The sequence below is a fragment of the Lates calcarifer genome, linkage group LG2 (genome assembly GCF_001640805.2).
Source record: "Lates calcarifer isolate ASB-BC8 linkage group LG2, TLL_Latcal_v3, whole genome shotgun sequence".
NCBI lineage: Eukaryota > Metazoa > Chordata > Actinopteri > Centropomidae > Lates > Lates calcarifer.
In genome coordinates this window covers 18,974,815-18,999,798 of record NC_066834.1, presented here as the reverse complement: position 1 = coordinate 18,999,798, position 24,984 = coordinate 18,974,815, and the positions used below count along the sequence as shown (strand labels likewise).

Sequence of the window (24,984 nt, the reverse complement as noted above, 5' to 3'; positions counted from 1 at the left end):
AAAAAAAAGTAATGAAGCAGTGAGAAGCAGACAGAATCAGGGCCATATTTTATATCCGACATGCCCTCATGTCCTCATTGCAGGCTGAACTTTTACTTACAGGGTTAAAAATAACATCCAGCTCCAGAGTGATGCTCCCCTTTGACAGTCCACCTAAGTCCTCTTTCTTCAGTGGGAAGGCGATCTGTTGTCCCCTGCGGATCTGCAGGACAGAAAGGGCATCAGGTGCTGAACTCAGTCATGAACCTGACCATCAGTCATGCTGGATTACATCTTAGCAAGTCTTCAACCCACTGGAGTGTTATCGCCCTCTTCACTTTAATTTAGACGCAGAGTGTAAATAGATTAGTCTATTGTCTACATGACAGACTCTTAGTGAGGTAGTGTGTACCGAGAGCAGGGGAATGGCAACTTTTCCCAGGAAGTCTGGCGCCTTGTCTCCATCCTCATCAAAGATAGTCACCACCAGAACATCATGAATGTCTTTGACAGGGCTGCAGAGACAAACAAGGAAGGTCAGGTACTCTTGATAAACCAGCACACCCAATAGAATGATGTCCTATTTTTTCAATTTGTACTAACACAGCAGATACAACTTAAAACACACACATGGTTCAGACTGCAAACATCATGTAGCTTTAATGATAAAAATGTGGTTGGAAAGAGAGAGTTGGACTGACAACGTGAAGACTTTATTCCACTCTGGGTTCAGGGTCTTATAGATGGTGTGGGTCTGAAGTCTGTCATTCCCCAGTTCCAACACACAGAAAGGGTCACTCTTGCCTACAGAGAACAACACAAAACACTTTACCACTGGGCTCCCGCCATCCATTTTACTGTAACAACAGAACAAAGACAAAGCTTAAATCCATGTGTGATATACCGTTTAAATCAGCTGCCATCAGATCTGAAGCCTTGATAACTTTGACTTGAAGGAAACCAACATCTCGGAGGTTTTTCAGGGACCTTTTCACATTCTGTGGAGACAGTAAAAAAAATAAGAAGCATGAAGGTTTAGAAACGTTTGAATTAGAAACCATTCAGGGAGCACATTCTCTCCAAAGCTACAAGATCATCTACTGTATCAGCTGCTGCTATTTTTATTTATTCATTTTTTAACTTTCTCACTTTAAAAAAAAAAAAAAGCCATATTTTTATGAATTCAAGTGCAGTGTTGAAAAAATCTTGGATTCATACTTGGATTTAATATTTGCATCAAAAGCTAAATACTTGTTACCAGGCCTCAGCTTTCTATCAAAATGTAACTAATTTATTATCAGATTCATGTCTCTTCATCTACGAACTAGTGAGGTTACCAAAATCTGTTTGTACTAGAAGATAAATATATCTACAGCACATATAGATATATGCTCAGTATATGAATGAATATGAATTTTCCCAACAAAGTGTAATAAACTGAACACTGTGCCACTATTGACAATAAAAATATGTTACAATAAATGTTGGAAGGGCATTTAAATAAGTATTTGCTCTAGGTTTGGAGAGACCACCACTAAAGATTTTCTCAAAACAGCCAGTGTATATAATTGCACTGATTTGCTAAAATCTAACTTCTGACAGTTAATCCAAATAAACACTCAACATGATGGATTGCCCATCTTAAGCAAGTTTCAAGTCACTGCAAGTTCACTGTCAAGCTTGTCTGGCATGAAACTGAAAACACTGGCTGTGAGAGAGGCATAACAGAACATAACGACTAAAAATATGTTATGCTTTGGAAAATGGTTGGTAGCGATGTAAAGTACGATCACTGTGGCTTTTGAAAACAACGTTTAAGGCATGTATTAGCCTGATGTACTGATATAGTACCTTTTTAACTTACCATTTACCAGAGGGGACATCTTGTTTTGCACTCTCAGTGCAACCTCATTTGCAATTGTAGCATGTCTAATCATTGCTAGACTGACACCCTGCTGTATCTTTAGATAACACTTACAGATTGTAATATTCTTCAACTCACTACAAACTGGCCTACCTGATGTTAAAACCAGGAAGTTAAAAAATCTGCTTAACTCAACTCATTGCTGATATTCACTCTATAGACTATCTTCATGGACTTCTTGTCCCTCTTAAAAAAACTGTAATGCCCTTCTCTTGACTTAAGAACAAAATATGGACTGTTTCCAGATCCTCCAGTGCTCTGTTTATCTTTGTCACTTCCTGCTTTTATGTATTAAACATTTAATTAAATATTCAACTGATAATGCTTAAGAGTGCTTTATGGAGCTGTGCAATTTTCTGCATTTTAAAACATAGGCCAGAGCCCTCTTATCTGATCTACAGTTAAGGCTACAGGCTAAAGTGGTGGTGAATAATAGACATGTGGGTGTTTTGTTGTTGTCTGGTGTAAATACAGTGGATTGAAAAAACAGGATGGATCTGGGTTTGACTGGGTACCATGGAGCCAATATCAATCAAATGACAAGAGTGTCAGCTTTCCTGACACTTCCACTAGGACATGTAGGGAGTGAAGTGATGCAACTATACAGCACAGAGTGAAGACACCCAGCACAGAGATACTGACATAGTTGTCCAGTTGGTTCTGTCGTTCCTGTGGTTCATCAAGAGGTGCAGCACAGAGGTCGGAGATGGAGACGCCGCTGCACGTGTTCAGTGTGACAAGGAAAACTAAGCGTCCTCTCCCGTGTTCCAAGGTGTGTGTGCACAGCTGCCTCTGATTGAAAGGGACCTTGGATAGGTCCACTTCACACCTGTACACACACACACACACACACAGAGCACAATGTCAGTCATGGACACAGGAACATATACATACAACATTCAGGACATATGCACGCAACCAGAGACAAGATACAGTGTTAAATTATAATAACTGCTTTAAAGATGCCTCCAAACTCTTCTTAATTATCTAATAACATCAGTTTCTAAAGACATGAACATCAGCCATACATTCACAAAATCATGCTTCAATTTATCCTTATAACACATGCAGAGAGTTGTTCACAAGTTTCAGGTATTTTGGACTCAATACATCTTCAGTAAATAATATCCTGGACGAGCCTTTTGGAAACTGTAGTCTGTTAAGTACATACTGTACGTATAGACACACAGGTTCAAAGAGCAGGATAGAAACTCACGTTCCCAAACACTCCTCATTCCTTCGTCCTTCCTTGGACCAGAGCTCTGCCTCCAGGATTTCTGGACTGTCCAAGAACTGTTTAAAGGTGAACCTCTCTCTCCACTGAGGATTGGCCACTTTGCAGTGATTCTGAATCAGAGAGAAACATGGAGCATCAAAAAATACTTTCACATTAATGTGCGTGTACACTGAACAATGACAGTAGCCTTTCAAATTAAGCTAACAGACATTATTAGCCTAATTATTACCTTGTTACCTTATTTTCCTAATCATAGTAGTAATGCTCATTTCAAGCTCATTTTGCTCTAAAAGTCAATTTTGTGTCGTAAAAATTCACAAGACATGGACTTTTATAACAAGATTTGTAATTATCCAGATGTACCCTCACAGCTAATGTTTAGAAAAGTGGTTGCTTTTTTTATATCTGTAAATTTGATTTTCCAAGAGACTAATGTGTGAATGTTTTGTTGTTAAGCAGCATTAGAAATCCCCATTGCACATGAAAGTACAATAAATAATTACTGTCACTTTGAACCTGTACATACAGAAAGAAAAAGGAAAGGAGCAATGCTGCTCATTAGCATGCGGCTTGGATGTGTAATGGATGATGCTGCAGAATAGCAAGATAATCATCAGTGACAGTAGCCACAGAGCCCGCAGCACAAGAAAGTGAGCATCACTGCTAGACATCATCCAGCTGCCTGGATGAGCAGCGATGAGAACTTGGGCGTTTTATGTTACACACTAAAAATCCATTTTATATATATATATATATATTTATATTTATATATATATATATTTATAAAATGTGTGTTCACAGAAAGACTGTAAAGGTTACGAGGGCCTCACATTTGTATTTTTGAAAAAATTACAATAATAATTACAAACAAACAATAATTACAAACAAAAAAGTGAAAGAAGTACATATTTATAAATCCACTGCATAAACTACATTCCAATCTCAGCATACACAATAAATGTATTTTTTACCAGTATTTAAAACATCAAAAGTTATTTCCCAAATACATTACCAGTTTTTCATTAGGCATTTCACACAAGCAAAGGTAAATCTCTTCAGATCAGATTAACTGTAAAAGACTGACATGTGGCCTTTTGCTGCATATTCTAATGCAATCATCCTAAATTTATTTGGACTAAATAATACTACTACTAAATAATGATCAAGGATTGTTTTATCTTGTGTAGCAGCTTAAATTTACTTTTCTGTGATTAAATAATAAACTTTTAGTTCAAATTTAAAGGGGTACTGCAGTAGTTTACAGTAGTTATGAACTTCCATAAAGTTGGGGGACTGCAGGCTGAACTGGGGGGACGGGACTGGGAAGACAGAGTTGAAAATGAAATGGTAAAAATCAATGCAGCAGAGGCCAAGATATCATTTACTTTAAGTCCTTGTGGGTCAAGTTCCAAACTTCAACAAAACCTATTTGCAACTTTGTATAAGTTGCAAATAGTAAGACACACTATTTCATTTCCATTTCCCTGTTTTCTAGTCACAAAGCCCAAGCCAAGATAACCCTGACGACAGCATTATTTTTAATACCTTTTTTTGGTTTTGTTTTTTCATAGGTTTTATGTGTCTACTGTAGATGATGCTTTCTCATGTCCAGATGTAACATATACAATTATCAACTTTAATTTCCAAATAATTAAAAACTATATGCAATTTAATAAGTGGCTGTGAGTGCTATAAATAAATATCACAGTCAATATTAAAGAAAGTTTGAGAAAACAGGGAAGAATTTAACGGGGACAGGAAAAGGACATGGAATATGACAAGAAAACACTATAGGAAGGAAAATAGAGGTTTATGTAGGCGGGGGTTAAAGTTGTGGAGAAAAGTTTTCAGAATTGGAGGAGAAAGCGGAAGGAGCAGAGGAGGGTGAGTGTGAGAGGAAGAAAGGGTTTGAAAAAGGAAAAGAAGAGGGCTTAGGAATAACAAGTACAATTCAGGAGGAAGAGGAAGGGGGTCGAGGAGATGAAAAGCATTGGTCCTCCATCCCGTACCTTGCTTTTGTATCTCTGCTCTCCCAGTCTGAAGCGAACAAAGAGCTGACCTCCCTGAGACTCCAGCGGCAGCTCCTGACCCTCGACCAGAGTCACTGACACAACAGAAGTCCACAACTGACTCTTCTTCAGTGTTTCTGACAGACGAAGGCTCTGAGAGGTAGCTCCCGACTGCAGGAGGAAGAGAGAGGAGAGGAGAGGCAGAAAATAAAATTCACAATACAAACAGAAAAAGAGAATCTTATTCCTTTGACATCTTGACCAACTATATTTTTATTATTTAATACTGCACACATGCATCAGGCAGAGACAGAAGATTTAAATTCAGTGGATACATGCACCAAATCGCTGGTTTGGACATCACAACCAGCACTGTAGGAAGATGACCACTCAGACAGACAGCTGGACGAGACAGCATTATCTCTTTTCTCCAGTGAACATTAATTGATCCTTCATTTCACTGAGAGATTAGGTAAAGCTATGGTGCAGATCTCTCTTCCATATACTTGTACAGAAGGAAGTCAAGCCATATTCTTAGATAATTAGCTGAGCTTACGTGAGGAGATCGTGCTGTAGGGAGATAAATTTAACCCAGATTTAATTAAGACAGACCAAGCTGACAGTGCTGTCTTGTCTGACTCCGTTCTGCCTCATGCATAAGCAGAAAATCATGTTTCAATTAATGTGCTGCGCTGAATGCACTTGGCAGAGTACAGTAAGTGTGTGAGGTAGTGGGGGGAGAAACATGCACTCAGTGAGCATTTTATTAGGTACACCTGTTAAGCAATGCAAACAACTCCCAAACAAAGAATAAAGTGGCTGCAAGTCGATCTATAAACACAACAGTTTTTGTTTAGGAATGAGCAAACATGCCTGTCATTCTCTGACTGATAGATTCATGCACAACAGAGGTTAGGTCGTGAACAGAGAGTGGTATGATAAGCAAAAAAAGCATACATTCAGCAGCTGCTCTGTGTGAGAAAACACCTCATCAATGACCAGACTCATCTAATGATTCAGGCTGTCGATACTCTACATATACACTTATTTTATCGTCAACAGATCCCATGAACGTCCCACAGCCAACAAAACATTAGTCCATCTCTCAGTACTTCCTAACTACTGTCTGTGGCACCACACTTTAAAAACTATTCACAAATGTATTTTTTCATTTTTTTTTTAATGTATGTAACCTTTGAAAAGAAATAATGATACATTCTGCTTCTTATAAATGGAAAGCAATGCACTCAGTATTTTTGCTGCTACAGCCTTATGTACTCTGGTTTGACCATGATGTTAGCAAACTTTAGATAGAAAGTTACTGTTGCTGAAATTACTAAGTATGTTTGCTGACTTTCTTATCCTTCTGTACCAGCGCTCCCCTTAAACTAGGTTTTATCTTTTACCAATATTCCACAAACAACACTTTTTAGTCTCTCTTTGAAAGATTAAATCACTTCCTACTAAAGTATTTGTGGCAGCAGAATGGTGTCTGTGGGATTCATTCAAAATAAACTTCAGTTCCCATGTTAATTATGTTCATAGTTTTTGGCAAACAATGGAGCTCTACTGCACAAAGAAATGAGGTATATCAAGCTTTTGATACACAAACAACCTGTTAATCTGATAAATTAATTGATGGTTATGTTTTTTGTCACCGGATTTGTTGACAATAAGAAATTATAGACTTTACAGGAAGGCCACAAGTACACAAAAACTATGGCTAAATTCTGCAGTGGTGTTGAAGGGTGACTCTAAAGGCACATCAGAGGTGGTTCTCCTCAGGACAAGGCAGGTGTACCTAATAAAGTGAGCACTGACAGTTACTGACCGTGTTAATGTTTAATCTAGAGAGATCCAGATTTAATTTGCCACAAAAGCCTCACTGTTGTGTTTATGTTATTTTTAATGTGGTGATTTGCTGCCCTCTGGTGCAAAGGGACAAAATTTATTCAGATCAACTTCAGTGCAGTGAACTGCCAAAATAAAAACTGTCAAAATACAATGTTGGGCAACTATGAGATGCTTGGTATCAATTTGACAGGCCTGAGCTGTATCAGAGGGATGCCAAACCCTGAGCATGATGGTGGCATTGGAAGGTCTATATTCATCTTTCAGCCTTTCACTATGGCTTTTTATCCTTGATGCAGTGAAGTCTCTCTTTTACATTTGTCAGGAAAACGTAGAATGCTAACCAAAGTAAATGTTATTTAATGTCTGTCCAGTGTGTTCCCTCCATCATGCCTTACCCTAATACTTCGTTTTCGTTTTTGGGGCCACCACTGCCGACAGGAGCATGCATGTTAGGTGCAAAACAAAAACAGTTAGTAGGCCATAGACAGAAACATTGGGTAAAAACATGTAAAAAATATAATGCATAACAACTATCCCTAATGCTAGAAAACATGCAGTAAATATACATGCAGGCTTGCCATACTTGGCCTCTTTTGCTGTCTCCATCTCTGACTGACAAACTCATGTCCACCAGCACACTGCCCATGTCCTCCTCCAGGCTGTTTGGGTCGTCCAAGGGCAAGGACAGCTCGTTGGCTCTGTCCAGAAAAAAAAAAAAAATAGTGTCAGTAGTGTCAATAGTGTCAGAGAGGTGGCTGTAGTTAGTCATATTGTTGCAATAGATAAACTGACAAGTTTATTTCATCTGCAAAGTGTCACAGTCTCAGTTCTTAACAAAAGGGATCATAATCAAAAATATTCATATTATGAAGAAAAAGCTCACACACACCTCACTAACAATGGAATCTCCATCTTCCAACACCATGCCGCGCTCACACAGACTTAACCACCATACTTTCACTGAGATACTCACTTGTCTATCTCCAGATCACTCAGAGTAACGCTGGCAGAGCCCATAAAGTCATCAGTTGTCAGGTCACGGTCATAAACCTGTGTCATATCAAACAACAAGTGTATGTTGATACAGAGAGCATTATGGAGGCATTTATTTTAACACTGAGTGGCCACTGCCTGTGGACCCTCATGTACCATGATGACAGTTGTTTTATTATTACAGTCAATGATGGACAGAAACTGACCAGGCACAGCTTTTTATAAGACTACAACACAAACTTTCATTGTAAATATGATTCATTGCAAAGTAGAAAATGTGCACCAACGTGCTCTCAGGTTTCAGCTTGAGGGGTGGGCGGCTGAAACTTCAGTTGACTTGAGGTTAAGTGCTGTGGTATCAAAATTCTTGCTAAGAGAGCTGATGAATAAAACATTTAATTCATGTGATGACTTATTTCATACAGCTGAAATATGACTAAGCTAATCCTTGTGTGTGAAAATAAACACCAGCTTCCAGTTTGGTTCATGCTTGTTTGTGAGTGCAAATTAAACTTCCCTTGTGCATGACTCTGTTGCCAAACCACCTGAGGTGCAAACACGGTAAGTCCCCAAAGCACTATGACATGCAAGAGGTCTCTTAGCACTGATAAACCAGACACATTTAACACCTCTGCAGGAGTTTTCTATGCCTTTAATTACTAAATAATAGCATTTAGCTCATGAAAAGTGGCACAGACGTTACCTTGATGTACAGTTTCTGATTCAGATCCTTCACAGGTAGAGAGAAGGTCTCGTTCCATGTGGGGTTGAGATTTTTATAAACCACTTTGCTTTTGTAGAACGTTTTCCCTTCCAATTTGAATTTCACGTAAGGGTCGCTGGTACCTGAAAATGACATGATAGATAAAACAAAGCATTTTCATCAGATTTTTTTTTTTTTTGACACTTTGTGCTTATGTTAGACTGGGGATTAAACATTAACTAACAGACCACACTGCAGCTGCTGATTCAGCCTGAAAATGAGGATTTTACAAGCTGAATTTATTGATCAAACCTAAATTAAATGATTTGTGTTTTTTCTCATGGGTCAAAAATGTTCCTTCTGAGCTGCCATTATTTTAGTTTCTGAATTCACAAAGTGACAGAAGCAAGGTCGCATCTCACCCCGTCTTTCGTATGCAGGGATGACTTGTCATTGTGACTGACTGAGGTGTGTGCTTCTGATTTCCAAATGGTTTCTAAATAGCCATTTAACATAACTTCTAGGGAAATGTACCAGTTTCCAGTAAAAGCGAGGACCAGCCTACTCACAGTGTTATCTCATGTCTGTATGGAGGATGTGGTTTTTTTTTTTTTCCTTCCTAACCAAGAGGACCACAACTTCCTGAATCAGTAGCCAATCAGATTTCAGCCTCCACTGTGAACAGTGACGGCAAGTGAGGACTCTCTTTTTGGTGAGGTTATATACGTTTATTATAAGATGAGATATATAAGATTCTATCCAATAACTGCTGTATCACATGTATACAGGGCAACAGGGTAAAGGTGATTGTATCAGGATTAAGTTGACTTATTCCTGGTTTCTTCTTTTAGATTTTAAATTGCTTTAATAAAAGTGTTTTATACTTCCATATCTCACATTTGTTGCTGCTCTAGTACAGGAAGTATAATCAGTGACTTTTAGCTGTGAAGTCAATCGACCGGCTGAGGGCAGCAGGCAACCAAAACATCAGCTGGATCAACAGCTTACACAATCTGCATCCATGTCCTGTGAGATCATGCCTGATTTTCAGTGGTTTTGATGTGACAAGCACTGTATTCTAAACTCATTACACAACAAACCAGTGTTGTCCCTCAGCAGCTGTGAGCATATGCTATGCATGCAGTGTACATAATCTGATCAAACAGACAACAACAAAAGGTTCCTCATGCACCGCTTTTAACAGACTGTATGGTTTTGACAATAATGTGGTGAAACCAAATCCTCCTGTTCCTTGATCCCCCACTGCTCCATTTACTGCATTATATTTCTCCAGAGCCTGACTGTGTAAATACAAGCCCACACGAGAGCGAGAGAGAGAGAGAGAGAGAGAGAGAGAGAGAGAGAGAGAGAGAGAGAGAGAGAGAGAGAATGTAATCCAAATGCATGCTCAGAGTGAAAGGCCTGGTGCATTGAATGCTGGGTGTGGCTCAGGCAGGTTGTAATATGCTGTGTGGAATCCTGCCTCGGCTGTTATAAGAGCCTCATGGATAACCTGACACTCGGCCGTCTTTGGTGTCCCTGGAGTCAATAACAGTGTGTAATCAAAAAGACATTCCTGGCCGTCATTAACAAGCCAAGGCTAAACACACAAAATGAGGCCGATGCGAGCAGAAAACAGGCACCGGCAGAGGACACAGTGATGTTTTTCTGGCAGGTTCAAACGTCACAAGCATTCTTCTGGGTACAGATAATCTCAAAAGTACCTTAAGCTTAGGGAAACTAATCTAAGATAAGTCAAGATGAGAGTTGATACAGCTTGAGCGATTTTTGTGCTGTGTAATGAAAAAGAGTGCAACAAACAGCTGCAACATGAGAAGACAACTGACTGAATAAATGATTAATAGTCAGAGCACTTACTCACTGGGAAGTACAAGACACATTATGATGTAGGTGATAAACTGTAAAACCATGCATCAGAGGTCATATCTGAATGAGACCAATGTGAAAAACATTGCAGCACTCGGTATATGCTATAACTAAGCTAAGTGTGTAGTTTTTCATCGCTAGTTTTAGAGCTCCTGAAAGCCTCTCAGCAAAGATATATGGTCAGAAAAAATGAGCAGGGAAGTTGAAGTGGTTTAAAAGTTCTTAACAAATGATAATTTTTAAATTGAGGACAGTAGAGTGAAGTGATGTATAACAATAAATATAATTCCACTGCCACGCTTCTCATTTGCTGTTATGGTTCGTAGTGTGCCAAGGTATTATTTGCTCCTGCAACAGCTCAGTTTCCTTGTTCTGACCATTAAGGAATAATTTACCTCACGGTTGCTGAAGGTCTTGTTGATTTAGTGTTGTTTGCTCATCAGACTCACAATGTGTTCCATTTATTTTAGCATCTTAACATCAACCTACATTAAGCCGGTCCATTGTACTGCATGACTCAACTGCAGAATAGCTGCCACCATTGATCTGCCTCAGTGATAGATGAAGGTTCTTACCACAGCGGTCCCTGATCACCAGGTTGCGTCCTTCCTTCAGGTTGATGGTGAGCAGGAAGGACCTGGGAGGATCCCTGATGTTCTCAGACACACTCAGAGTCTCGTTGCCCATCTCACACTGCACACACACGCCAATACATTATCATTAATTATTACAACTGGAGGCAGCAAAGCAATAGCAGATCTGATTACATCTAGACTTTCTGAGCAAGTCTGCAGCTGTATCTGAATATGAACTCACATCATGTATAAATGTGGCTGGGTGTTGTCAAAGACAACTCGGGTTTTTTAAATTGAATTATCTGATTAACAAATATGTATTAGATTACAAATCTGACCAGACAGCTGATGTCAGCTTTGATAGTTGGTGTTAGAAACAGCTGGTATCAAAAAAGTGTTGCAATAGCCATGTGGGGAAGTTTTCTTTCATATTTACAAGAGGGAAATATGAAATTTGATGTTAGATTTTATGTCACCACTCAATTATATAATATTCTTTTTGAACAGATATGGGCTTTAACCACAGAAGTGTGACATGTGGCTGAAGTTATTTTGTTTTGTTCTACTTTCACTTAATCATTCAAGTCATATGTTATTCACTTGTTGCATTATATTTTTAACACCTAATTTGTACCTTTTTTTGTTTTGTTTTACTTTTGGTTTTTGAAACAATAAAAAGGAACAATCTTTGCAGGCCTTTCTGCTGTTATGTGCTATCTGTCTGTGCAATGGATTATTTAATCACTATTAAGCCTCTCCACCAAGCCGAGCATCTTTCAGTGAATAAAACCCGATCGCCTGGAACCACCCGGCTCAGAGTCCCAACCCTGACAGGCCACAAAAGCCAGGGTGACACACACACACACACACACACACACACACACAGTACTGAACCACACAGAGCCCACTGTCGTGTCCTGAACACAGCAAAATAATCTGGAATTAATCTCTGATATGAGTGTGTGTCAGCCAAAGCACAATGCTGTGGTCTGCACGATACATAACAAAAACCTCCCATCCATATCCACTTGTGAGAAACAGTCTACTACAGAGTCGTTTTAACCACAGAGATGTAGTTCAGGATAAACACCTACACTACAATGACCTACACTCACCTTCTCAACATGATGTTATCATTTGAGAGATCAATCCTCAGCATAAACCACATGTTATATCACTTCAGTGATACAATCACGTCACAAATGAACAAATCCCCAAATTAGATAACAGCACTTACATGTTGGGTGTCCCTGTCCTTTAACCCCTGACCGTTGAAATCATCATCACACTGCAGAGACAAAGATAAAAACTTGTCAAAAACATATCATGTGATATAAGAAAAGGGTTTTAAAGGCATGTGAGGTCCCAGATGATGAAACAAGAAAGTTTCAGTCTGCTGATCAGCTAAGGGACCAGGAACTGATCTCTGTTTGGCATTACTACCACTGAGACAAATCCTCTGAGCATTTATTAAAAATTCCTGTATCCTGGGGACTGAACAGAGTTAAACCAAAGAACATAGTAATGAAATTTCTGCTCCCTTTCTGCCCTGTTGGTTCAGTTCAGTTCATAGGAACTACAATTCTGACCCTCTCTGTAGACTTTAGACCAGTGGTTCTCAAACTGGGGGGTGGATAAAAAATATGTAAAGGAACAGTGTTGAATGAACATGGTCTATGTACAAGAAACAAACAGTTTGCTGATGCTATTTGTTGACCTTTATTTCACTGAAATTCAACAGGATCCCTTTTTTTAAAATCACCTGCACAACAGGAATTGTAGGGTGGGGGGTTACACACTTATTTTTTCTACACTGTTTTAAGATTTGGACTGATGGCTGCACAAAATAAGCATTATGAAGTTATCACTTCAAGCTCTGGGTAATTGTGATGGCATTCCTCTCTATTTTCTTACACATTAATGCCCGAGTAATAATGTATGCTGTATGAAGCACAGTACAGTACTAATACTTGTACCCAGATAAAGGATCTGAATACACCATCACTACAGAAAATCATCAAAACCTTATAGTTTATGGAGTGGCCACCTGAGAAAGTGCACCTGTTGTTTGTAAAAAAAAAATAAAATATATATATATATATATATATATATATATATATATATATATATATATATTATATATATATATATATTTATATATATATATGTGTGTGTGTGTGTTTGCATACAGTTTGTGTTTTAGGAATGAAGACAAGAATGGTGATTTTCCTGTTTTCAGTATGTTCTTGAAATTCTCTGATGTAGGAACAGGGTTTAACAGATCACGGCCAGATTAACCTGCTCTGTGGCCCTGGGGAAAAACTAAACTGCTGGGCCCCTATTCATCCCAAATGGTGTGAAATTCTGTGAAATGTGCTATGTACAACATGTAAGACAAGTGAAATTATTTGATTATTTATATTACTTGACTACAGTATGCCATAGCTGCAACAGCACCTGGCAAATTGTTTGAACACAATGTAATGTAGAAATATACACCATGTAAATAAAGTATCAGCTAAATAATGATGGTCTAAAGCCACTAAAGCAGCTCTGTGAGCAGCACACTGACCTGGTGCTGCTACATGCTAACATCAGCATGCTGATAAGCTCCTACAGACACTGTTAACTTGCTGGTATGTAGCAGGTATAATGTTTACCATGTGCTCCATCTTAGTTTTTGTTAGCATGCTAACATTCGCTAATTTGCATTAAACAGAAATTACAGCTGAGGCTGATGGGAATTTGATTAGTTTTGAAGTTATTTGGTTATAAAAGTATTGAAATTTTGACCTGATTATAGCGGAAGATGAAAATTTAAGGGATCACCAAAGTGATTAAAAATCATCCTGAGAGGGACACGTATATCTGTACAACTGGCACAGCAATCCATCCAATAGTTGTTGAACTATTTCACTTTCACACTGAGGTTAATTTCCTTGATTCAGTGAATAAAGTCTCAGAAGTATGAGCAAACAAATACCATGTGATTGTAGTTAGGCCACAAAGGGTGTGGTGCTAAGTCTTTAGACAACATTTACTATTTGCTGTTGGGCAACACATTTAGTTCAGCCTATTGTCATCAGTGGAGAACCAATGTGACGGGCATGTATTTTACCTGTCCTACTGCATTCTAGCCACACACCCTTTAAATGCACAGATGGAGGAAAAGACTCCAAAAATAAAAATGATTCTCTCACTGTCAACTCTGCAATATTATTAATTTATTCATTAATCAAAGTAAGGTGAAGACACAGGGCAACTCAGCACTAGCATTTTTCATCTAAAGAAAAAAAACTGCTTAGGCAGTGACTGGGTGGAATCTAATGTAGGTGGAGCCTATATAAGACAAACATTTTCCTTTGTTCATAGTATACATGCCCTGACTACATACCTGTTCTTGAGTCCTTATATTTAGTATTACCTTATGATTTGGGCAATGTAGACTACTGTGATACTGAAAGAAAGCCACCATTTAAATAACAGCCATAGTTAAATGGCGGCATCAGTCCAACAGTCATGAAATCTTGGAGGAGTTGTGAAATTAGCCTTAGATAATGAATCATTCAGCACCAAACACTGCTGATATGACCTAGAAAGTGTTTACCGTATATTGTAATGTAAAACTAATCATAGATAAAACCTGACTAGTTATGAACTGGGATTGCTTAAATTCCTGCCTTAAGCGCACTGGTACTGCAGTGAGACATGCACTATGCAGAACTTAATGCAAACTCACAACCAGTTCAATCATGTTCAATCATATAATCTTGCACAATTTACATGACAAGAGAAAAAAGTGTCAAAACTGAAAGTCATCCTCCTCCTCCTGTGAGTAGCAGAGAAGTTAGATTCTGGTGTTTTTTTGACTAAACAGGTGCTGAGAAGATAAAAACCAGCTTTAAAAAACACCTGGATTTGCACTAAGGCCACCTATTCAAGAGGATGTTGTACCTTATAGAGCCTTGAGAGCAAACTGATATACATTCCTTCATACCATGTTCCATGTCTGTCCCCAAAGGCCTTTCATGTTCTTTCTGTGTGACTTTGAAGCTATGTCCTGGTGTCTGTGATTGTCTCTGATGCTGTTTGTGCTTTGTGCTGTCAAGTCTGGCTGTATTCTTTGAATGTATATGTGCTTTTGTTTGTATGGTTATGTTTGTTGTATGTATTTGTCCAGTGCTTGTTTTTCTTCCTCTCTGGTAAAAGAGATCTTAATCTAAATGAGCTTAACTAATTAAATAAAGGATATATACCTTATGTCAAGAGTAGTAGTAATTTATTTTGCCATATAGTGACTATGAGGAGGCAACACTAACATATCTTGTAAAAGAGGGAGGGAGCATCAGATTTCACTCACTGTACAAATACTTTTACAGGCATTTTAATTTTACATTTGGGAGCCTTGGTCAATTTGTAAACCTTTAGCTATGAAAACCCTGCTGTATCTGATACATTGATTTCTTCTTATCTTACATCTCATGCCGGACAAGCCCATGGCCAGTCATACTGGAAGAAACATTTGTCAGTGATTAGATGGATGGTTTTAGATATGTCTTAAACTTGATTGATGGTTTCAGACCATGTCAGCTTGCCATCCATGCACAAATCCACATCCTTGTCACTGTTGTCACTGTCAGTAGTTATCACCGTTACTGTTGATTTTGGAAGCACCATCCAATTTCAACTCTATCCAGCTCTTCCAAGTTAAACTCTGTATGTCCTGTGCAAATACACCTGACACCTCATCCCCGCCAATGTATAATAAACCAGCAGAACCTTATCTTTTTACTTGCGTGTCCCAGGGAAACAATATACACATTTATTCAAGTCGATTCTTCTGTAATACTTGCTATTAAGGTTTCTGCAAATGCATGAATTTATGGAATGGAATCCATCATAAAATACATTTTAAAACAAAACTTTCTCTGAGTGCTGCCACCGAAGTCAGTAAAATCTTTATTTTAAGTCATTTGAAGATGATTGCTTATTTTTTAAGACCTGCACTGTTTATTTTTTAAACACTGATACAACTTTTCACATGACGTTTCTGTACCTGTGTGCTGTCCTGTGAGACAAACGCAGAGGGGTAGTCTGGGCTGTAGACCGTCATCATCTCCGGCAGGCCCAGCTCCTCAGGCTCCATGCCCCTGGCAGGTCTGTAGTTCGACTCTGGAGAGCTCTTCTCCATCTCACTGAGACTGGTGAATGACTCCTGGGAGGAAGCCCAGTCTGTGCAGTCCGTAGGCACACTCAGTCTGTGTTCACTCCTCCCAGCTTCTCCACCGACAACTCCCATGTTCAGGCCACTCCCACCTCCTTCCTGGCCCTCTAGAAGGCTTGACAAGCGGTGTGTTGGGGCTGCTGTAGCAGGGTGTGTTGTACTGTTGGAGCTGCGCGCTGGGGGAGATGCGGGCATACTCCTGCCTCATGTCCCTCATGTCCGGGACAGAGGAGCTCATCCGGTGGTCCATAGGATGATCCAGCTGGTCCATCGGCTTGGTTGGGCTGGTCTTGCCTCGCCGGAGGTGTGGCAGCATCTTCTGGCGGAGATGCCGCAGCATGCCCGGCTTCTTGGAATCCATGATGAGAGGGAGGTTCAGTCTGTGTCTAAGACCTGGACATCACTGACAGCTAGAGTAAAAAAAACAGAGACAGAGGAGTCGGTCACTGTCACTGACACCTGTAGCTATGACTGGCATTTAGCAACAATTCATCAGTGTCTGTCTCACACTGTCACAGTTCCAGATCTACACAACTGGCTGGGGAATTCTCTGTCAACCACAACTAATGTAAGTAACTTATGAATATGCAGAAAAGCTCAATTTGGTGTTAATTACAGCCATTAAAGGATGACTGTATTTAATAGAAATGAAATAAATAAAAAACATTGCCAGTTAACTGCAACACAATTCTGCACTAAATCCTGGAATGAGAGACTGATGAAAACTGAATCAAAATTGGTTGAAGTACTTGCTTTCACACCAAGAGTTAGACAAGAAGGTCTTCTCTCATGTGTCTGCTAAACGTAAAGCTACAGCCAACAGGCGGTTAGCTTAGCTTACCATAAAGACTAGAAACAAGGAGAAACATCTGGTCTGGCTTTGTCCAAAGGAGACACAACCCACCTACCAGCACCTGACAGTACCTAACAAGTCATATCTTATTTGTTTAAGTCACACTATGTCTGAGCTGGTTGAGACCGTCGGGAGCCTCTGGTTGCCCAGCAATGGACAAAGAAACATAAACCACATGTTTTTTCTAATAAACAAATGAGATATAACATGTTAATCAGTGAGAGAGAGAGAGAGCTGGGAGGTAGATTTTGTTACCATTGGGCAGGGCCAGGGTATAACTATTCCCTCCTTAAGTCCACTCTTCTTAAGTCATTCTAACATATTTTTATTTTTTATCACAGTGTATTTACAGAAAATATGTTTAAGAAACCATCACCTGCTCTCAATTCAGGCACAGAAGGCTAAATGGCATGGTGTCTAAAAAACTGCTATAATGTCATATTTTCAGTAGAGATCACACTGAAAGCTCTAAGAAAAGAAACAAATGAGGAAGGAAGGGAGAAGGGAAGGGCAGAAGGAAAAGATCCACAGCAAACCACATGTAAACAGTCCTCTGTAGGCTGATGATTAACTCACACTGCCAAAGACGATTGTAAAATAATAAATCATTCTTCTCCAAATCTAAGCAAGAAATTAACATCTTCCAACTGGATTTCATGCACTCTTAAAGACAACAGTGAGTTTCTAAACCAGCAGCTGGAAAAACAGGAAGTAATAACTGTAACAGATATTACAGTAATAACAGTATTAACAGTAATATTATACAAGAAGTAGTTCCGACCAAGCAATCTGATTGGTCAACAAGACATTTAGAATGTGCTCAAATCAGCCAGACAGCACACCTTACTCATCACTAAAAATATTACTCCGCCATATACATTTTACTTTGTTGGTAATAGTTGTATAATCGCAAGATTACACTCGAGGGTGTCCTTTAACGTCATCTGAGCAAAGCGCCTCTGCTTTCTCCATCAGCTGTGCTGGTGACACGGCGCTATAACTTAAAATTCATGTAAAAGTTTGCGGGTGCAGAAGTTACATATGTGTGAGTACATAAATGCATGGAAAAACACTCACCAAAACCTTTTAATTTTGAGAGCAAATTGCTCCTCAACATGAACAGATGTTGAGTATACATTTTACTTTGTTGGTAATAGTTGTATAATCACAATATTATACTCGAGGGTGTCCTTTAACGTCATTTGAGCACGACAGTGATGTGAAGCACTGACGTTAAAGCACACCCTCTCAGTTAATATTGCTTAATTTACACACACAGACTCCGGTGCAATGTTGATAAACAGAACTTTTTCACAGCAGACAACAATGACTCCTTTCTATTCAAAAAGCCATGACAGTGAGCGAGCACAGCAGCAGGCCCCTGAAACTGAAGCAGCTAAATGAAATTCAGCCATGGTTCATTCTATTGTTCACGCTCAGGGCTGGGTATCGTTCAAAAATTTTCGATACTGGTACCGATACCGATACCTTGACTTTGATACTGGTTCCTGAACAATACTTTCCTCGATACCAATTTCATCAAATCAATTCTAACAAAGAAAATTACATTACATATTATGGTACAAATCTTGAGTTTTATTTTTCAGCTTTGGCATTTTTCCACTCAAAGCAGTTTTCTAAAACAAAAAAAAATATAACAAACAATTTACAGTGCAGAACTGGACTTTCTGCTTGTAAATTGATTCCGTGCACGTTCAAATGCTTCATCAAATTGGTCGTGTTGCCTTAGCTACGATGTCCTTTTTGCAAATATTGCATTGCACACTATTGGCATCAACCTTGCTAAAATGGAGCCACACTTTTGACCTCTGTCGCATTTTTTTCGACACACACACACACACTGTAGTTCACAACACAGATACATGTGAACCCCGTCTGTTGGCATAACCACGTAAGTACTTTTCCTCCTAAAGATTACTGCATCAGCACATGAGCAGAAATTGAGCAAACATTATCAGATGTACTCACGATAAACGTATAGCAACATACAGCAGCAGACACACTACACAGAACTAAAATGAAATGACACATTAACCAAGTCATAACGTCCCAAACTCCCTAAACCCCAGTCCTAGCATGTGGTGAACTGTAGGTCTAATTCTCATAAGTCACAATTAAAATGTGCTGTAAAAGCTGTCATTATGAAAGGGAGAGAGTGTATGTGATGCAATGACACTTCTCAATGTATTTTTTCACACTTCCTCTCATTAAAAAAGCCCTTCAAACATTTGAGCTTGGTTAGCTTATTCTTGGCCTTTGTGAACAATATGTGTTACAAAATAAAAGTTAAAAGGTCCACTTAAAAGCTTTTTTTTTTTTTAGAGCTCTCAACTACATCTAATGGTCCTTTTAAGAGTGTCTGACAAGCTGTGACACAGAGCTTTTGGATTATTTTGTTACCCAAATTCCATTTACGACAAGATATTTACATTAATGTTGCACAGTTTGGTGAAGCTTGTTTCAACACAAAGTAGCCAATGGAGGAAAAACATGGCACTTGCTCCTCATGACACCAGCACAAAATGTGAATAAACCACTAGATCTATACAGCACATGCATACTCTGGCTGCTGTGCCATTTACAGTAAGATCCAGTTTAAAATTTTACTGCTACTTCAATCAACCACATGAAAATATTTCCCATTAAAGTCACCCCAGAATTTAGTTTTACATAGGAGCATACAAGTTTGACATACAGGTTCAATTAGCATTACGTAAAAGGTATTGAAATGTTACGGTTATTATGTCAACAGAGGAAGTATTTTGAGCCACTTTGCATTACACTGTATAAGTCTTTCGTCCACCTCTCGTAGGTATGTCTTTGGGATCATCAGTAAAAACATGTTGTGACTGAGATCTAATCTCATTTCGGATTGCGGCCACTTCATTGTTTTTAATGGCTTGCTCCCTAAAGCCATTGTGAATGTGTGTGTGTGTGCGCGTATGTGTGTGTTTGGCTGAGTCATCTATCACTCATTCACAGTTTACTCACTGCAAAGTCACTCTCATTAGATGAAACTACATTGGTATTTCAAATGAAATGAACAAACAGGAGGTAGACAAATCAGTCAGTGCACACTGCCTCATTAATTCATCAAGCTGTCATCTCTCTGAATGATCTCTGTAACACAAACAGCAGCAGTACCTGCCCAGAGATGCTGCAGCCTCTGACAAAACCTGATTTTGTCTGCAGCCACATAAGCCTCTTACCAGACTCATACTTTGTATTGTCATTAACTGTACATGCTATTAGCTGGTAAGGGGAAGTGTAGGAGGCGGGGAGGTAACAGATGACGGAACAAGATGGGAGTCAGTGTTTACAAAACTGACAAAGATAGTGACAGATGTTGAAAAGTGAAATTGAAAACAGTGTTTGAAAATCTGACACCTAATCTTAAAAGCTAACAGTGACAACTTAGTCAATATTAATATTTAGGGTAGCCAGCAGTGAGGTGAGCTGAGATAGTTTTCAGAGGAATTAGTTAGTCTACAACGGGTAAACTAATGACTCTGATATCTGTAGCCTAGATTCAGAATTCTCTATCCTGACCCAAATATAAGGATTAGATGGTGGATAGCTGAAACGGCAAGAGACACAGAGAGACAGCAGGCAGAGGAAAAGGATGATGGCCACTAATAGGCCCCACAGAGGTCTGACTACAGAGTTCTCCATTATTTAAACAACAACTAATTGATGTTTTAAGAGTGGTTTATCTAAAGTATACTCACTCCTTTCGGTGTCCCTGACTCAGATCAAAGGATGTTGGGGTCATAGCAGAGTACGCTTCGTCTACCACTAGAGTTGGAAATCATCCAAATCTACACACAGTAGCTTTAAAGCTGCACTACTCAATATTTTTACATTAACAATTATCACCCAACTTTGCAGTTCCACTCAGAGATAGCGAGATAGTGTTCACAGCGCGAAACAGCAGACAAACGAGTTGTTAGCAACTAGCTTGTGAATGTAGTAGAGCATTTAAGAGCTAAAAAGCCAAATATTTACCAAAATAAAACTAAAAAGAGTGTGGATTTTTGACTTACAGTCATAACGTGGACAGAAATACAAATTCATGATATTTCCTGCATTGTATTCTACAAACATGTTTGTTGTGTTTATGGCTTCCTTCCAGTGCTCCCATGAGGCCAGGCAAATTAAATCAGGTTTCAGGTCATCACCTTTACTTGCTCTAAAACACGGTCACTATCCACATCTTTCTTTGTATTACCTTGTTGTTGAAAGGTGTTACACAAATAAAAGTGCCTCACCTTGCCTTTCTGTCTCCTGTTAATTTTGACGATGTAGAAGGGCAGACAATTTTCTAAAAAACCCTAAACCAGTACAGACACAGAATCTGGCATCATGAAATCAGGAGAAAAGACTCCAACTCCAGACCTCATTATTCCACATCTGTGAAACATACCCATGGTATCCATTGCAGTTTCTGTCCTAACCTGGTTACCCAGAGAAGGAGGCCTGGGCACCAGTCTGTAGTTCCAGTCTGAAAACAGGAGACCTGACGGCCTTTACTGTCATTGCTGGTGAACAGGTCACAGTGGACAAACCAGTTCACATGCATGACTGCTGACAGAGCTAACAGCCTGCATCCCTTTCTCATCACTGCATCTTAATATTGGGGTGTTTCACTACTGTAAGACTTGAATTAGAGCCTGCTAATTTAAGTAAGGATCAACAACAATAAAACAACAATTAGAAATGACAATAACACACATGTCTATGACCCAAGAAAGACCTTATAAAACATTAATCAACGTGGAGAAAATGTTTTGATATATTTAAGGCAATTACCAGCTGTTTTAGCCAAATAACTGTGAGCATACTTGCTGCACGGTCAGTTCTACTCAGCACCTACATAACACAGTTATTTTCAAGCACACTTTGGTAAGTGACTGGTGTGGGGATCAAAGCGGTAGTATCTAGGTGGACCTTAGCAGTGCTCTTTACGCTGCAATCTGGAGTCTTTAAACAAGACCCTCCACATCAATAATTAACTCTGACTGGTCCCAATAACTCCAGCAGCCCGGTTATGAAGCATTACCACCATGAGGATTTACAGAGAGCATCATGGGAGCAAAAAAAAAGGTGACTACATGCACATGTGTAAAATGTGTGTAAAATACTACTGAGGAATCATGAAGCAAGGCACTGAGCCTTTGATTTCACTGTAAAATGAGCAGTGTAAAGTGCTGTAGGCATTAGGTGTGGTTCCAAAAACATTCAAGTAACAGTCCATTGCTCATAAACAGGGCCCCGCTATAATCATGTATCTGAGATAAGCAACCACGTGGCCACACAAGCTGAGTGGGCCACAACATTCATTTGACCTGTCAGTCAAGCCAGAGGGTTGAGCCTAAACAGATACCATATGAACACAGGCTGCCGCACAAACCAGGTATGAAGAGCTTCATTTCCAAACTCTCAGTAGGGAGAACTTCACTTTCATCAATTCTTCTTTTAAATATATAAACCAGTTTAAGTTTAAATGGTGAATTATGTTACAAGTTGTGTTATATGTATTGTTTTTGCCATCCTTTTCATTGTGTATCTCTGCTGCCAGCCCATGAAGTGATGTGACAGCTGTAGCACAAACCAGCACAGTTCAAGGAGATGCTGAGGCCGTCCATTTTTCCTGCAGACGACCTTGTCCAGAAACTTATCTGATCAACCTCACTCACATCACTTGCATCATCACATTTTAGTCATTTATCTGACTCTTTCATAATGAGATGCAAAAAAACAAAAAACAGGATTTATCGACCTGGATCAGGATAAACACAGCAACCAATGGTGCAAAGGTCAAAGGTCACAGCATTAAATAAACATGACTGTGAGCCTAAAATGATGAGAAATGTTAAAGTGGTTTGAAGAGAAAAAGTAAATGGCATTTAATGATCATCCAGAGAGACTGATAGTATTATGTAAGACAGAGGAGAACAAAACACCAAGTAACCTACCTGCAATACATTAAAATTTCTATTGTGTAAAAAGTGTATAATTCTACTTAATAAAAAGTTCAAATATAATATTAAAACGTGTCTAATTGGAATGTATATTAGCTTTGAAAAGTCTGCTGTTTCTACTGATAACATAAGTACATGTGTAATGTGTACGTAAATAAAGAAACAATGTCCTGTGTCTGCTGTTGCTGTTACTGAGCTTGAAGACTGAAAAGTAAACAAGACACTATAAAAGTGCTATAAACTGATGAAATCATTTATTTAATTTAACCTGTAAAGTTAATCAAAATACACCAGTTTTATAACTGGCTAATGAATGCTCTATTCAGGGATGTTTCTCCTTTTCACACGTTGTTTTTCTACTTTGCATGAAATCTGCATGAGATCTTTTGCAGTGAGTGATGGCAGGTTGTGTTACTGATAAGGACAGAGAGATGTGAGATGCATCAGACCATCAGTCTGAAGTGTAGAATAAAGACGTTGTTAGTCATGTTTGGTTACTAGTATGTGTATAAACTCAGACTTTAGACTTGATGAGATTCAGACATTGTTATTACAGGTGCTGGGGCAGGACGACACATGTACCAGCGACTGTAAGAAAACAGTGCATGTCTATATACACTGTACTTCTACTGACATTCACAAATGGGGTCACCACTGCTGGAAAAAGCAAAGACACTGATTTTACAAAATGCCCGATAGAATACAAATATCAGATGATAGCGTTTTAAAATGCTACTGGGTCAATCCGTTGTTAAACATGAAAGCACCTTTGCTGACCAGATCCTCTAAAATTTCGAGAGCTGAATGATGAATGAGCAATGATTTATTCTGCACAAAACTGATACATAAAGGAAGCACCAATCCAATTTTGAAATGATCTCTACATGAATTCTCAGTCTAAAAAGACTGAGAATACTAGGAGACTGTAATAGTTCATATACTATAGAACTACAGAAACTACTAAGGAAAATTCAATGGCTTTAAGTTCTCATATCCATAGATGTGTTTTAGAAGTGCCAGGGTTTTTAAAGCCTTTTATGTCTTTTAATTTCTGTGGACTGAGTTGAGCAAGACTATGAGCTGTCTTGTCAGAACAAGACAAGAAGCTATTTCCTGAAACTGCTACTTCAGTTTGTGGTTCCTACACTTTGATATGGGGCAAGACCATAGCGCACTGGAGAAAACACTAACAAAAACAAAAGAACTCATGCATAATTGTATATGTATATATATATTTAATCTGTAGCTCTGCTGGATTTAGAAGTACTGGTTGTCAGTTTTGTGGTTCTAAGCTTTTGTAAACAGTGTCAGGACCCTGAAACCGCTGGGATTTGTGAGGGGAAATAAACTTTTCAGGCTGTCATCATAACCCCGAAGAGGTTTCATTTTTTCATATTTTAACTTCTCAATAGTAGCATTCTCTCGTGTAGTGTATGCATGACACAGATACAGTAACATGGACGGAGCGCCTCTCGCTGTATCATACTGTATAATACTGTTTCTCAAACCTGGATTGAGTCGATGAGGGTTGCTCTTTTATTCGGCGTGTAGATACACTGACCAACAGGCGCCAACCGCTTTAGAAAGGCACCAAACTTCACCGGAGGAACTTCTCGGTGCGTACAGCAGTGTCCTGCTGGAGGACCCGAGCGTAACAGCGACGCGATGGCATTTTTACTTACACACGTTTTGTTTGTTTGGTATCAATGCCGAATTGACGCCTGAGTCTCATTGACCAGACAAC

At 39.0% G+C, this 24,984-nt stretch overlaps 1 protein-coding gene across 1 annotated transcript in view; it reads right to left on the bottom strand.

Moving 5' to 3' along the window:
- LOC108897733 (multiple C2 and transmembrane domain-containing protein 2-like) overlaps positions 1-24,984 on the bottom strand; it is a 36,658-nt gene that overhangs the window by 11,405 nt on the left and 269 nt on the right. The window contains 15 exon segments of the mRNA XM_051076393.1: positions 101-202; positions 392-494; positions 681-783; positions 884-977; positions 2,546-2,732; positions 3,120-3,250; positions 5,150-5,320; positions 7,399-7,431; positions 7,587-7,701; positions 7,977-8,053; positions 8,700-8,842; positions 11,162-11,279; positions 12,399-12,449; positions 16,218-16,490; positions 16,492-16,795. Of these exon segments, the coding sequence (XP_050932350.1) occupies positions 101-202; positions 392-494; positions 681-783; positions 884-977; positions 2,546-2,732; positions 3,120-3,250; positions 5,150-5,320; positions 7,399-7,431; positions 7,587-7,701; positions 7,977-8,053; positions 8,700-8,842; positions 11,162-11,279; positions 12,399-12,449; positions 16,218-16,490; positions 16,492-16,746 (1,956 nt within the window). The 5' untranslated portion in view covers positions 16,747-16,795.